Raw genomic sequence first — 16493 nt, 5'->3', positions numbered from 1 at the left:
GTTGTTTAATAACTAGTTTTCTATCCTCTGTTTTTGTTTCCGTGTGTGAACTGTGAAGTACAAGAGAATGAAGAGATGAAGGATATATGAGCCATTGGTTTTGGAGGTGGAGCTGAGGACAAGTAGAAGATGCTGTTTTACACCATCGCACATTTTTCTTTCTTTTATATATATATATATATATATACATATATTTTTTTGAATTATTTCTTTTTACCTTCTTTGCCTTTGTTTTCTTTTTTTTCCCTTTTTTAATACACTAATTCTTTTTCTTCGGTTATATTGTCAATTTTTCTTATATTAATTTATCCTTCAATAATATATAACTAGCTAGTGACCGGTGCACCGTGTGTAAAACATAATTTATAAATTATAAAATGCATTTAGATTAACTTTTTTTATAATTATATTTGTGTAAATATTTTCTTATTTCACATTCTATTTAAATTAAATCGAAAAAAATGATGCGGCAAAAAAATGAGTGAAATTAGTAAATGTGTGTAAAAATAATGGTATGAGGTTTATTTTTTTAGTTTACATATGAAACTACGACCAATATTTAAATATATTTCCTAACATTCAAAATATCATCTTCATATAACAGTCAATGAAACTTATATATAATGAAGTCAAGATTTCATCAAACAACTTTATGAATACTAAGCAAAAATGTGTATTATAATGTTTCAAACATAAGCAAATGAAGAAGGGATCAAAATTAGAATATTGAACGTTGACATCCACTCCGGCAACATGAAGTAGACGGACATAGTGTACCGGTTTAGTAGTTTGGCGATGTGACTCCAGCAACAACAAGTAGACAAATTAAAATCTCTTGGTTCGACAGTTCAACGTTCGATGTGATGCCCTTTTTTGTTGAACATTTCTCTCCTCAAATTGCAATAACCTTAATTTCTCCTAACAACTCTATCTCTTCTCATGCCTCTTAATAAGATATAGAAACAAATAAGAAAAAGAATCAACGTTATGCGTTTATAAATTCCATTAGTCATTCGATAAATAGTTTACATTTTCATCACCTTTTTCACTAGATAACAATTATTAAAATTGATTATCCTACTATTTTTAAGAAAAATCATAACTAAACTTACATTTTCATGTTATTTCTATTGTTTAACGTTTATGATTATTCCACAAATTCTAACATGTGTCTAATGATTTAGTAAGTAACGGAATACGTAGATTCAAAAGAACCTATCCTCAAAGTAAAATAATTAACTTTCATAATAATATACCTGGATCTTTCATATAATGGCTACATCCAAAAAATAAAAGTGAAACAAAAGGAAGAATTTTACTGATTGTCAAATAATAGGGGTTTTCGGTCTTTCCAAATGAACACACCGCAACCGAAATCTGCACATTTCACGATTCAGTTAGAAGAATTGTATTAAATTTTTCAAAAATTAAAAATAATAATTAATTAATATCAATCAATCAATGTATCACCAATATGTATACGTTTAACTTCAACCTCGTAATAAAAAGTCAAGTATATAGAGAATATGTTCTGTTTTTGTCTTTAAAAATAAATGGTACGTCACATACATATCATTACTTCATAAACATTCAAGGGCGAAGGCAGGTACAAGCCCGGGTGGCCCAAAATTTTTAAATTTTTTTATATGGCCTAGATTTTTCAAAATGAATTTTAAGTGTTATTTTTTGGGTTAATGTTATACTAGCTCGGGTAGCCCAATTAAAAAAATAAAGTAGTCCACCTTTTAGTTCTTAAAATTAGTCTGACATATAAATCATGCAGTCACATAATACATGCATACTCAGTCAGGATATCTCGAACAGTACTTCCGTACCTCAAATCAGTGCAAGCTCTACCAACTCTAGGTCCACGCCTATAGTCTGCTCTACATTTCCAAATAATACTACTATCATTATAGTGCTCTAAAAGCCTTAACTAAGCTATTGCATACTCCTAAATATTTATAAGAAGCAAAAGTTATACTTTCGTCCGTCGTTAGCCCTTTGATGTCGATGCCTCCAGAACTTGGGCACAACTCCGCTACGACTACCGAACGCCTCGACGACTCCCGGGTCAAGCCTAGGAAGGCTAGAACAACTCGAATAGACTAGAAAGGAGAGGGAAATACTCGGAATTGGCAATTGGAAATGAAGCCTCGGTCCTCTATTTATAGACAACGATCGGAACTTCCGATCCTCGATCGGAATGTCCGAACCTCGATCGGAACGTCCGATCCTGCCATCGGAGCTTCCGAAGATCCTGATCTGCCACGTGTCAAAATATCACTTGTTGACTCCGGATAGGGGTGATCGGAGCTTCCGATCCAACCACACGTCATGCCTGACGTAATATTATCGGTGCCTCTGATCGCTCATCGGAGCTTCCGATCCTGTTCGGAGCTTTCGATCGTGCCTTCGGAGCTTTCGATCCGTCCGATACCCAATTTATTTAATTAGCATTAATCCTTTAATTACTTAATTAGGGTACGGGCTACTACAAGAGATCTTGAGAGGATTCGTGATTCCTAACATTTATGAAATTCGGTTCATATCAGATCTCTTCGATTTCAGGAAAAAGGCATTCTAAGCCGTCTGTCTGTAGATTACAACAAAATTCTCACCCGATGAGTTTCGTTCTTCGATGTTGGCAACGAGCTTCTTATCGGATTCGGAGAATGATAGCGATTCGTTATGGGGCTACGAGTGCGAATCTGCAATGGCTTCACAGTTGAATTTCGAAGGAGGGCGATGGTGTTGGGGCATTTGTTTAGTTGATACATTGGGATTACAAAAGGTAAACCATAATCGGGTCGGGTCATAGCGTTAGGATCATGGATAAGACTCCATCTCACAAAATTGATCCGTGCAAGAGTCTCATATGAGTGTTTGCCTTTTTTTAAAAACAACTTGTAGACTGTCAAACAACTTGTTTTGACAGCTTATAAGTTTTTGTTAAAAAATTTACAAAAATTTTTTTAACAGCTAATAAGTTCCAAACTCATTCAAACATCCTCCAACTTGGTAATTTAATAGATTGACAAAATATCCCTAATTTCATATTTAAAAAAATTATTACTTATCATTTATAAGTATCATAATTCTTATTTATTTTTTCAATTTTAATTTTGAAATTATAAAATTATGAATTTACCTTTTTATATAACATAAATTATTTATTAAGGTAAATTTTCTGTACCTAGTTAACTAGTATAACTAATTTGTTACGCATAAAGAATAAAGACGAAAATATATTTTTTGAGGAAGGCAAATATCCGGGCTTTTCCTACCAACAATTGGGCCATCTAAATTAAAGCCCATATGGGCATACCCAAGAATAAAGCCCATTAATCATTTGAAAGCAGAAGGTTTCACTTTCCCGCGTCGCTTTATTCCCTCCCAAAATTCAGTCTTCCCCCAAAACACCTAGGGTTACGATTCTATTGGTTTTGAACTCCAAAACGCCTACGAATTCAAATTTCTTTAGTCTCATTTGCTCAATTGTAACTCTGTAGAAGAAAATGTACGTTAAGGAAGTCTGTTTGGAAGGATTCAAGTCTTATGCAACTAGGACCGTGGTCCCGGATTTTGATCCTTACTTCAACGCAATTACGGGTTTAAATGGCTCGGGGAAATCGAACATCCTCGATTCTATTTGTTTTGTTTTAGGAATCACGAATTTGCAGCAGGTTAGGGCTTCCAATTTGCAGGAGCTGGTATACAAGCTAGGCCAAGCTGGAATTACTAAAGCTACTGTGTCAGTTGTATTTGATAACTCTGATCGTAGTCGTAGCCCTCTTGGATACGAGGATTGTCCAGAAATCACAGTTACTCGCCAGGTATTTTTAGTTCCCAGTTCTCATTTTTAGTTGAGTTGGTTTGTCCAAGCATTTACTTTGTCATAAAACATGTACTTTCTGTTGATGAAAAACCACAGCTCTACTAAAATGTTTCTCAATTTGTGATTGTGTTTCTTTACCATTTCATGGGCTGACAGTCTGTTGAATCTTTCCACCTTCGGGTAAAGAGTATGATGGTCGTATAAAACACTATTGCCTTAAAAAAATGGGTGATTTTTTGGACCTCTATCATTAAAAGGTTTAAGAATTTTTGATTAAAATATTCGACACATTTGCATGAGGAAGAATTTTTTATGTACTGGCATTCAACATCTGTACAAACCTCCATGGTTTGTTCAGCTAACTAATCGGCACACTCAGACTGCCATAATGCTACCAGTGCTGCAATCAAAGAAGCCTATTCCCATGTGCTTATACCAGAATGACTTCTAGAAAATACCCACTGGACTGACCTAATTCTTTTACATTATTTTGTTGTAGATTGTAGTTGGTGGAAGGAACAAATATTTGATCAATGGGCACCTAGCTCAGCCCAGTCGAGTTCAGAATCTTTTCCACTCGGTGCAGCTGAATGTGAACAATCCACATTTTCTTATAATGCAAGGGCGTATCACCAAAGTGCTTAATATGAAACCTCCAGAAATTTTGTCGATGCTTGAAGAGGCTGCTGGAACAAGAATGTATGAAACAAAGAAAGAAGCTGCTCTCAAAACACTTGAAAAGAAACAGAGCAAGGTAGATGAGATTGACAAGCTTCTTGACCAGGAAATACTCCCAGCTATGGAAAAGTTGAGAAAAGAAAGGATGCAGTACATGCAATGGGCTAATGGAAATGCAGAATTGGATCGACTTAAAAGGTTTTGCATTGCTTATGAATATGTGCAAGCAGAAGAGATTAGAGACAATGCAGTTCAACGCGTTCAAGAAATAAGAAAAAAGATTTCTGAGATTGACGATACTATTATGAAGATGCAGGAGGAGACAAAGAACATGGAGAAGAAGATATCAGAACTGACCGCCGAAAAAGAAGCAAGCATGGGGGGGGAAATAAAAATGCTATCAGAGAAAGTTGATGCCCTTTCCCGGGATCTGGTGAAGGAAACTTCCGTCCTTAAACATCAAGAGGACAATATTATGACTGAGAAAGAGAATGTAGCCAAGGTAGATTTTGGTCTGGCTAGTTGTTTAGTTTGTATGCTACTACATTAGTCATATTCTCTATTGTTGCCAGCTTGAGAGGGGTATTCAAGAATCAAGACAATCAGCACAAGAGATGGCTACTGCTGTGAAAAATGCTGAAGATGGTGCTTCAGGTCTTAAGAGAAGAGTTCTAGAGCTTTCAAAAAGTTTGGATGAGCATGAGAAGGAGTATCAAGTAAACAATTTAATACCCTCTGAATTAATATCTGACTAAGAACATATGTAGAATTTTAGTACTTGGGAAATAATCTCTTCGACATTAATTGATGTATTATTCAGGGTGTTATAGCAGGTAAGAGCAGCGGAAATGAAGAGAAGTGCCTTGAAGATCAACTTGGAGATGCCAAGATAGCTGTTGGAAGGGCAGAAACAGATCTGAAGCAGTTGCAAACAAGAATAAGTCATTGTCAAAGAGAACTTAAAGAGAAAAATAGTAAATTAACGTCAACGCGTGAAGCTGCTGCTGCTGTAGAGAAGGAGCTCAATATCAAGAGAAAAGACGTTGAAAAAGTTAAAGAAGCTTTAGAATCTCTTGCCTATGAAGACATCCTAATGGAAAAGCTGCAAAAGGTATGTCTTGCCTTGATGGAATCTAAGTGTTCTATGTTTAGAATACTTATATCTTGACTTAAACTTGTGCTAGGACCGTGGAACTGAGTTAGAGATGGTGCAGAAATTTAAAGATGAAGTGCGGATAATCTCCTCACAATTGGCAAATGTTGACTTCACTTACAGTGATCCAGAAAAAAATTTTGAAAGGTCAAGGGTGAAAGGTGTTGTTGCAAAGCTAATTACAGTTAAAGATAGCTCTGCAATGGTTGCCTTAGAGGTTTGCTAATGGACATTCGCTGCAGTTAGTTATTTGCCACTTTTCCTTTTGCTTGTATATGTTGTAATATGAATACTCTTTGGTGTTATCTGATGATATTTCCCGCAGGTTGCTGCTGGTGGGAAGTTATTTAATGTTGTTGTTGACACAGAAAACACTGGAAAACAGCTTCTACAAAAAGGTGGTCTGCGAAGGAGGGTGACAATCATTCCATTAAACAAGATTCAAAACCATCCTATCCCACAGAGAGTTCAAAATGCTGCTGCTAGATTGGTATGTTGCTCTGCCATCTCTGTTATTTGAATTAATTTTACCTATCTCCTTGAATATAATGCCTTTTTCCTTCAGGTTGGCAAAGGCAATGCTGAAGTGGCTCTTTCTCTGGTTGGATATGACAAAGAACTGCAAGTATGTTTTCAAACAGCATTTGCCTTCTACTTCATTTTTTTCACCTTCTGCATTCACTTTGGTCATATGTTCTTCATTATGATTTAATAGTTTGCATGATTAATGTAAAGCATTTGACATTGAAGTACATATCAAATTCACTTTCACAGTTATAATTTTTTTTTAATAAAATGGGTTTGAGCATTATAATCTGTCCCCTTCTGAGTGATATAAATGCAATGCAGAGTGCAATGGAATATGTATTTGGGTCAACCTTTGTCTGCAAAACAATTGATGCAGCAAGAGAGGTAAGCTCACCTAGTAACATGTGTTTATGCTAGTGATTCGCTGATGAACTTCATTTGATATATGCCTAAATGCTGCTGCTCCTTTCGTTTTGGTAAAAGTTTCCCAGCAGCTAAATGATTTGGTCTACCAAATGTATATTGATGCACTATTTTCGGCTTTGGAACCATGATGAAATGAGAAAATGAGACCCCTTCTTGAGCCATCTGGTTGCTGCATGCTTAGCTGGAGGATAACATGATCATGTAGACACTTGTCTATGTATTGTCACCCTGTTGATTTTAGTTTGGACAGCTTCGTTACAATGACATAAACGTAGCTAAATCTTCACGGAGTAATGATTAAAAAATTGTCGCCTTTGTTTTTACTTTTGCGATGGTCCTCGATAGCTAGTGGATAAGAGAAAGCAGAATATCACCGTTTGAGTTGTGGCTTGTATAGTCTGCGATTTTAACCATCTTGTAATATATGCAAGCTATATATTGAGCTGCCGTTCTAGTATTTTGTTTTACTCTTCTAATCTAATTATTTGATATTATAGGTTGCCTTCAATAGAGAAACTGGAACACCTAGTGTAACTCTTGAAGGTGACATTTTCCAGCCCAGTGGACTTCTAACTGGTGGTAGCCGCAAGTAAGAGACAGTGTCCATAGGTTTTGGTTTTATTTTCCAATGAATTCATGGTTTTATTTTCCAATGAATTCATCCGACTAACTGTTGAAATAGTGAATATAACGTCATTCTAATACTCTAGCTTATAATGTCAGAGGTGGAGGTGATCTATTGAGGCAGCTTCATGCTTTAGCAGAGGCTGAATTGAAGCTTTCTTTTCATCAGAACCGTTTATCAGAAATTGATGCTAAGGTTTATGTTTCTACTTCTCTACCTTGTTCGTGATGATGCAAAAATATGTTTGTGTTCCTTTACTTTTACACTGTTGGACTGCAAGAGTTGGTTCATTTTTCTATGTAATGCTTTACATTTTGCAAGTTTGTAAACAATCTCAACATTTTTCCTTGTTTAGACTTTAGAGTTGTATGTACACTGAAGAAATGGTTTAAAATTTCTTTTGAACTTAGTTGTATCAACTAGTCATGGACTCATGGTTTATGTTTATCTTACAAATGACATGAACAAATGGATACCAGGAATTGGAGGTATATACAGTGTCTGCTTTTCTATCTCCTACAACCTACGTTGTAACTGCACAAGCTAAATTTTTTTGGGATTTGGGCCTTGGATCTAATGTTGTAACTTCAATGTGAAATCCTGTGATTAGTGAGATGAGACTGCGTAAATAAACCCAAATTTACATTCATTATTGATCTTATGAAGATAATAATTATTCATGTTCTGGCATCAGATTTCTGATCTTCTTCCCTTCAAAGAAAGTTTAAAGACCTTATGTCACAGCTGGAACTCAAGTCACTTGACCTCTCTCTCACCCAGAACAGGCTTGAGCAAAATGAGCATCATAAGGTTATCTCTTATATATGTACTTGGTGCATTTAAACTGACATGCTTTATTTTGCTATTTTTCATTTTGGAACCTGCGAGCACTTTCATCCAGTATTCTCTACTATTGCATTTCATTTATGTTTTCTCTGTCTGTTTCCTTGATGATGATGTATAGCTGAGTGAGTTGGTGAAGAAGATTGATGAGGAGCTTAGAGATGCTAAATGTGCCTTGGAAGAAAAGAAGCTACTCTATGAAGATTGCATATCGAAAGTTTCTAACTTGGAGAAGTCAATTCATGATCATGCTGGAAACAGGGAAACCAGACTTAAGGATTTGGAGAAAACGATAAAGGAAACTAAAAGTCATATGCAATCAGCTTCAAAGGATCTCAAGGTGGTATTCTAAACATTCTAGCATCTTTTAAGTCTAATCTTCTGCAGAAGGCAGTGACCATAAAATGAGCTATTTTTTTTCCATGTTCCCCACATATTTGAATTATCATACTCAAACTGTTGCTTCATGTTTAGTTGAATTTGTCCACATGAATCATTATTTTTTTGTTCTTCCACCATCTTTACACTGACTGTTAGAATTGAGCATAATTAGTTGTGTAATACTTATTTGTGTTTTATTTATAACTTTGAAATTTGATGCTCACATCTCCACCGGCCGCAATTGGTAGGAAAACACTTAAGAGTTGCCAATTTTCTGGGAAATTATGGAATCACACTGGTTATGCAGAAAGAGTTCCAGAAATGTCTAGAACATCTTAGAAAGTGAATGCTAGCTAATGTTACTAAATTTCATGTTTCAATTAATAATTTTTACTGTTTAAAACTATATGTATGTTTTCGTTAACATAATGTGTACAGTTGCTATCTCAAATTCAAACTCCTTTCGTAAACTGTTAATGAAAAATTATTCAAATATGTTTCTTTATGTCGGAAGTTTGTTCCCTCATAATGGCATAAGACATCATAGCTATGTTCTGACATGCATCAGAACCTTTGATACATCATATCCTTTGTGGTTTAAGGAACGTGATATTGGCAATTCTTTACCTTTTTGATTAGGCGTTTAACAGAATATATTGGAGCGTTCTCTACTTCACCGTTCATCAAATAAGTGAAATTAAATAAACTACCTGTGATGTCGTTGACAATATTCCTTAGGGGCATGAGAGTGAAAGGGAGAGACTGGTAATGGAACTGGAAGCTGTTGAAAAGGAGCGAACATCACTTGAGCACCAACTAGCTGCTTTAAGGAAGCAGATTAATGATCTTATTATTGTAGTGGAGTTTCAGAAGACGAAGGTACATAGGAAAAAGACTGATATTAGATGCTCTAATCTCTGTTTCTTCACAGAAGACAGCACAATTATCATTCTACCATTTTCTTTCAGGTTGCTTCGTTAAAGAAGAATCATGATGAGGCACAATCTCAGCTCAATTTGGCCCGCAGGAAACTCAAAGAATGTGATTCACAGATCACTAGTCTTGTCAAGGAGCAGCAGGGATTCGAAAATAAAATTAGCGAGGCAAACCTAGAGAGGAAAAGAATGGATAATGAGGTAACTTAATGGAGCCAATTACTCTATTGCGGCTGAGCCCGATTTTCTGATATTCATTACAAATGAATGTAGGTGAAACGCATGGAAATGGATCAGAAAGATTGTTCTTTGAAGGTCGAGAAATTGATAGAGAAGCATTCTTGGATCTCATCTGAGAAACAACTATTTGGGAGAGCTGGATCAGATTATGACTTTGCGTCCCGTGATCCTCATAAGTCTGGGGAAGAATTTCAAAAACTGCAAGCTCAACAATCAGGGTAAGAACTGAGCAAGATAAATAAAAAAGGATGGAGCGAGATGAGAATGCAAGATTATTGTTTCTCTGTATATTGGGTTGGATGTTAAACTTCAGATTTAAGGTTCAAACTAAATAGCAAAAGCAGTAGCCCCCACAATTTTCATCATCTTCTCTTTTCTTGTTGTAGACTAGAGAAAAGGGTGAATAAGAAGGTCATGGCCATGTTTGAAAAAGCTGAAGATGAGTATACTGACTTGATTTCCAAAAAGAATATTATCGAGGTTAGTAATGTTGGAAACATGTTTCTATCAGAAGATGGTTGTTATTTATAATAATCTTTCTGTAGAATGACAAGTCAAAAATCAAAATGGTAATTGAAGAGCTTGATGAAAAGAAGAAGGAAATGCTCAAAGTCACTTGGGTTAAAGTAAACAAGTAAGTTTGGGTCATAAAATTCAAGCTTGTTTCATGATATTTTCATACTTATTATGAAGTAGGATTGAAGTTACTATAACTGTACTTTATTACCACTTCTTCGAAAAATGGCCATGCATGCGGGCGAAATGCTTATCAAGTGCTCAAATTATCCAGAGATTTTGGATCTATATTTTCTACTCTGCTGCCTGGCACAATGTCGAAACTCGAACCACCTGAAGGATGCAGCTTCCTCGACGGTCTGGAAGTTCGGGTTGCTTTTGGGAGCGTCTGGAAACAGTCGTTATCTGAACTTAGTGGAGGGCAGCGATCTCTTCTTGCTCTCTCTTTAATTTTGGCCTTGCTTCTTTTTAAACCAGCTCCACTCTATATACTGGATGAGGTATGTAAAGTGCTCGTATGCATCAAGATGTCTTAGTTAAGCACGATTGAACTAACTTTAGAAATGTGTCAAAATTCTTTTCCTCCATGGGATACACATTCCTGTAAAATCATCAAAGGAGAATACATTTAAGGATGGCCAATTTCATATCTAGTTTTTTCAGTTATCATGATTTAACAATTCTCCATAAAGCTACCCTTAATCTTTTAAGCCAATACATGTGTGTCACATTATTACTGTGAATAAAATTATTTGGTTGCGTTGTGAAACATTTTGCATGTCTGAATATGTTCAAATTTCATTTGAAAACTAATTTCTCGTAAATGCATCAGGCTGATAAGCTAATTTCTCGATGCATCAGGTTGATGCAGCTCTTGATCTAAGTCACACTCAGAACATTGGAAGGATGATCAAAACTCACTTTCCACACTCTCAAGTTGGTTCTTTTACTTCCTTTGTCAACTCTTGTCCTCCTAGTGCTAAAAAATAGCACCCAAAATAAATAAAAGCAGTAATCCAACGTAAAAACGGGAAGAAATTTTCCTTTACAGCATAAAAAATCATTCAAAATTCTAAAAGATCAAATACTGTTTACCATATCTGATCATGTCATTTCATGTCGACCTTGATTCTCTCGCAGTTTATTGTGGTGTCATTAAAGGAAGGCATGTTTAATAATGCCAATGTTCTTTTCCGGACAAAATTCGTTGATGGTGTTTCTACTGTACAGAGAACTGTGACAACTAAACAAAGCAAGTGATTCCAGCTATCTGGTAATGATTATATTTCCTGATGTCTTTCACAGAATAGCGCTGTGTATCAAACCTACCATAAACCACAGATTCGTTAGTCATCTTGCACATGTTTTATTTGTGCCAACAACCTTGATTCTGCTCTAAAGTTTTCGTGATGTTTCATGTCTGAAATTGGTTATTGGCATCAGGAGCAGTTGAGTTTGCTAATGTCATGATTAGAAGCAAAAACTCATTTTCAGTTATTTCTTTTTGATTTCTCGTGCACATTTTTTATGACACTAGGGTAGTGTTTGGTACAGCTTTTAGGAAGCAATTCTCAGTTTTTTTCTTAACAAAATTCTAAAATTTTGTGAAATTTTGTTAAGGAAAAGCTGAGAAGTGTTTCCTAGAAGCTCTCCCAAATATTACCTAGAGCAAGTCAATGAAATTGGTGCTACACCCTCCTACACCACACATTGAAGAGTGTTCACATGAGCCCAAATCCTTCCGTGTTCTCGAGTTTTAGTGTGGTCATTCTAAAATGTCATACTGCAGTAGTGAGTCTACTTCAAAACCAGCTATATAGATACTTAATAACAGAAAATAGGGGTAGTCAGATTTATAGAAATGCTTGTGGAATAATTGGTGTATCATGCAATTTGCTTATCTATCTGGAAGCTGTTTATGGCTCAACCTTGAATGACATACTACTTTCGTTACACATGTAGCTTACTGAATTTCTCTTCATTATGTGGATTTTCAATCTTTGGTTTGTCTTATTTTCTTGCAGCCCTCAACCTTTCATATCTGTCTGCAACAATCTGATGGACATGGGTAGGCTCTTAGATTTCAGTCTTAATCGTTTGGTATGTATTGTGTATAGGCTGAGTGCTGTCATTGATAATTGTATGATGTATTCACTGTTTCCTGAAAAATCGGACTCGTTGCATCATAAGACATTTCCTGCAAGTAATTTTATGAGCTTCACGTATTTATGCTTTCGCACTTATTGGATTATGCTTTCGCACTTATTGGATTATGCTTTCTTGATGTGTAATCTCAATAATAGATTGAATGGTATTTTTTTTTTTCCAAAAAAAAAATAAAATGAAATTGGATCGTGGGCTGAATGGCTTTGCAAGAACCATAAAAATGTTATGCAACATTCATTTATTTACTAGAAAAGTGCACGTAAATTGCACACCAAAGTAGTTTGAGCTGAAATCAAAGTAGTTAATCTATAAATGAAAATGATGATTGCATATTTTACGAAATATTTCGCTATATTATTATAGAAGAATCTTTTTAGTTAATTGTTTTTATATTATTATAGTAGAATCTTTTTAGTTAATTGACACTTTTGTAAAATGGGCAACTTGAAAATAGGTACTCAAGACAAACAAAAGTTTCAATTTAGTATTTAGACTTATATTTTTCAAAAATGCCCTTGCCTTATCTTAAAGCATTATTATTTTTGAAATTATCAAATGTAGAATCAGATTCATAATCTGATTAACTTGATTCATCAAGTTAATAAATATTTTTATGATCTGATGAAAATTCAATTGTTTCTACTGGATAAAATCCAAGAGTTTATAATTTTTCTAAAAGTTTAATTTTATTTTTCTTTTCATTTCATTTTGGACATTCATTTGCATAATGATTTTTTTCATTGTACAACCAACATGTGCAATTCTTTCCTTTACCTTTTGGACAAAGTGATTTTTTTATTATCAAACTTTTTATAAAATTTTCTTCTATAAGGTTTTCTAAAGAAATTACTTTTAAATTTTTTTTTCTTATAGTGAATAAATTTTCTATTAAAAGATTTATAAGGTTTATTAGATTTATTTTATTTTTGTCGTTTTAAATGTTTGTGTGGTATGCTTGTTTTACAACCATATTCTTTTACTGTGAATTTCATTTTGTCACAACAAAGTTTATTGTCTTGTTTGTAAGATTTGGATATTCTTTTATTTAATGTTACTTCATGAAATTTCTTTGTTATTATATCTTTGATAAATTTCATAGCTCCTCCCAAAGTTTTGGCATAAGAGCTAGTTATTTTATTCATCTTTACTATTTATTGGTATATTAGGTATTTTATTAAAAATACTTAATTTATAATGCTCTTTTTTATCAACATCTATTAATTGATAATAATTTGTTTCATAATCATAGATAAATTCTTCTAGATAACATAAATTGCATAATTTAACATTATCCAGTATAAAAATTGCTCTATTTTGTTCTATGTTTTTGGCTACTAAATTAGCGTCATTATTAGAAACTCCTAAAAATTCTTGGTACAAGGCATCAACAAATAGTTCGAAATATCGATGTCCTGTCATTCCTTGTGGTAGGTTAGTTATTAGTAGGTTTTCAGCCCAAGTTCTTACTGCTCCTACCAAAGTCATTTTTATCATTCCATGAGTTAATACTTGTATGTTCTTGCTTTTATCTAATAATGGTGTTAATTGAATTTGTACTGATAGTTCATTTGCCCAATGATCTATCCTTGATTTTCTTTCTTTTGCAGTAGAACATCCTAAATCTAAAATGTTTTGTTTTACAAATCTTGAAGTTTTTGATTCTCTAAGAATATCTTTAACATCTTTATATGTTCCAAAATATTGGTCCTTATTATATTCGAATCCTCCATTTTTGGTGCCACTACCACTACCTGCATTCATTCGTAGAGTTAATCGTGGTCTGGAATCATCTTCTGATTCTGGTTCTGAGATATCCATATCTCTATATTGTTCTGTTTCTTGATGAGAATGATACAGTTCTTCTGTATTTATTCATATTTGTTCATAATCAGATTGATCTGTTTACTAAACATCTCCTGTGAGGCATCGGTTCTAAACATCTAATCTCGAACTAAACATTAATAAACATTTAAAGATCCAAGAATAAAATCAGTAAAAGAAAGATATTTTTTTTAAACAAGGTTTCACCGCTCGATCGGTTGAATTCAACCGATCGAGCGCGGCAAAAAATCTCAACTCACTGTCTCAAAGCAAACAAGGCTCCCGCTCGATCGGTTAAACTCGACCGATCTAGCGGCAGCCAAAATTCAAAAGTACTGCTTTAAGATAAATGCCTCGCGCTCGATTGGTTGAACTCGCCCGATCGAGCGGGCACCTCTGAACAGAAATTCCAGAAATCTTATATCTAAGGAATGCATTAGTCTAGCTTATTCAAAGCAATACAATACAAACGAGTCCGAATACAATTTAAGTTCGATTACATATTCGACTTCTAAACGAAACACCAAGTCCTCACTTCTATCAACTCAACCATCTAGCCATGCGATCTCTGACTCGGTCCTACCCCACCTGTCGCCAAGCACACATACAAAGACAAGACAACAACCGGATAATTCGGTGAGAATAACATTCCCAGTAAAAGCAACTAATATGTAATATCATTTAATATAACAACTAATGATATACAACACCAACAATGAAATTCAAATACTCTAAATGAAATGCATGACTTTAAAATCCGGGATTATCAAGTCTGGATAATCAAAGGTGCTCCGGTTATTCTTTTCCTCTATTGGAATCCCGAGGATGAAATATCACATCAATCACACCGACTCTCCCCTCGAGGTGGATAATGTATATTTCAATCCTCTAGACTCTGAAGCAACTATATAGAGTTAAATCGGTCATTGCAGTAATTTGCCTGCCAATGCCCCCTACTATAGTTCTCAGAGCGTCTAATTCAAAATGAAATAAATCATTTGGCTCAATATGAATGCAATGCAAATCATAACCCATTCAATTAAAATCAAACAAATAAATTAACATGCAAGTATGTGATTTCTCCGGAACACTCGAATCAAGTCGGATTCGAGTCATTCGTTCCATTCAATTCTAAGTTGTATTTTACCTCTTCTTTGATTTAACGTAGCTTCCAATCTCGATCAAGCTCTAACAATACTTCGACGATTCGAATCCTGCCAATTCTGAACTCCACGATCTTCAGTCAAATCTGTACGGAGAGATAAATGAGTACAATAACAACCAATCAATTCAAAACAAATCCAAAATCCCTCTCAAAATCTTAATTCCAACTCCTAAATCCAAAATCTCAAACCGGCGGCATAACGACTATAAATCGACTAATCGAAAACCACATACAACAAAAAGTCAATCCAATGCAACTCCTAACATCCATAATTTCCAAAACAACTCAAAATCCAACAAACACTTAAACCCCATTTTCGAATTACTCTCCAAAAATCATAACAAATCAGAATGACGCTCTTTTTTAAAATCGACTGAGAATAAACAATACATGCTAGCTCATGTACGACATATCCGAATTTCATTGGACTTTAACAACATCCAAATATTGAAGTATACTGGATTGAAGAAAAACTTACGGCATAACGGAGCTCTCGCAGCCGTGATCGCGAATATGTCTTCAGAGTGAAATTCTATCGGACGGATCGAGCTCGGGATGAAATCCCAAGAGCTTGAGAGGCGTTAATGGCGGTTTGGAGCATTAGAGGAGGAATGAAATGGAGTGAAGGAGAAGTCAAAAGGCTTAAATATCTAACAATCTCCAAATTTGCATTTTAGTACCTGAAATTTTCAAAAATTGCGAAATAGTCCCTGATCAAAATCAAATTGATCCTCGAATTCTATAATCTCTGATTATCCATCTTAAACTCCTAAAATCTCAATTAGGCTAATTTTGGGGCGTTACAATTCTCCCCCTCTAAGAACTGATTTCGTCCTCGAAATCGAATACTGTTCAATCTCAAAAGCCAACGGATAAAACCCAACATTGGAAGAAAATTCATCTTTTAGCATTAAGTCCCAAAAATGCTGTCTCAAAATGAACTCTGTCTTCCAATTCTTTTCTTCAAATCTGTAACAGCTTCACTGCACTAACACAAACTGAATCGGTTTGTCTCAGAACTACTTCTAATTCAGGTCAAAACTCTGAATCAGTCGTCTCAAGCAATTCGTCATCTCAACAAATCCGGTCTCAACAGTTAAAGAACACAAGAAACTATGGTCTGGTAATTCCGCAACAAAGATCTGGTGATAATCCGCATCAAAAGACGGAAAAGCACC

General features: G+C 34.8%; 1 protein-coding gene across 1 annotated transcript; it reads left to right on the top strand.

Moving 5' to 3' along the window:
- Window positions 1-3407: 3407 nt before the first annotated feature.
- Window positions 3408-12362, top strand: LOC140863772 (structural maintenance of chromosomes protein 2-1-like). Its single transcript, XM_073267414.1, is given in 22 exon segments — window positions 3408-3836; window positions 4338-5018; window positions 5089-5232; window positions 5337-5627; window positions 5701-5886; window positions 5995-6159; window positions 6235-6294; window positions 6519-6581; window positions 7121-7212; window positions 7347-7443; window positions 7943-7958; window positions 7961-8058; window positions 8213-8431; window positions 9211-9351; window positions 9441-9608; window positions 9681-9865; window positions 10034-10127; window positions 10193-10281; window positions 10438-10663; window positions 11025-11099; window positions 11304-11436; window positions 12188-12362. Coding segments are annotated over 21 exon segments (3528 nt in total). The 5' UTR covers window positions 3408-3518; the 3' UTR covers window positions 11424-11436; window positions 12188-12362.
- The last annotated feature ends 4131 nt before the right edge of the window (window positions 12363-16493 follow it).

The sequence above is a fragment of the Henckelia pumila genome, chromosome 4, assembly GCF_033568475.1.
Source record: "Henckelia pumila isolate YLH828 chromosome 4, ASM3356847v2, whole genome shotgun sequence".
NCBI classification, from domain to species: domain Eukaryota; kingdom Viridiplantae; phylum Streptophyta; class Magnoliopsida; order Lamiales; family Gesneriaceae; genus Henckelia; species Henckelia pumila.
This window is presented reverse-complemented; position numbering and strand designations above follow the sequence as displayed.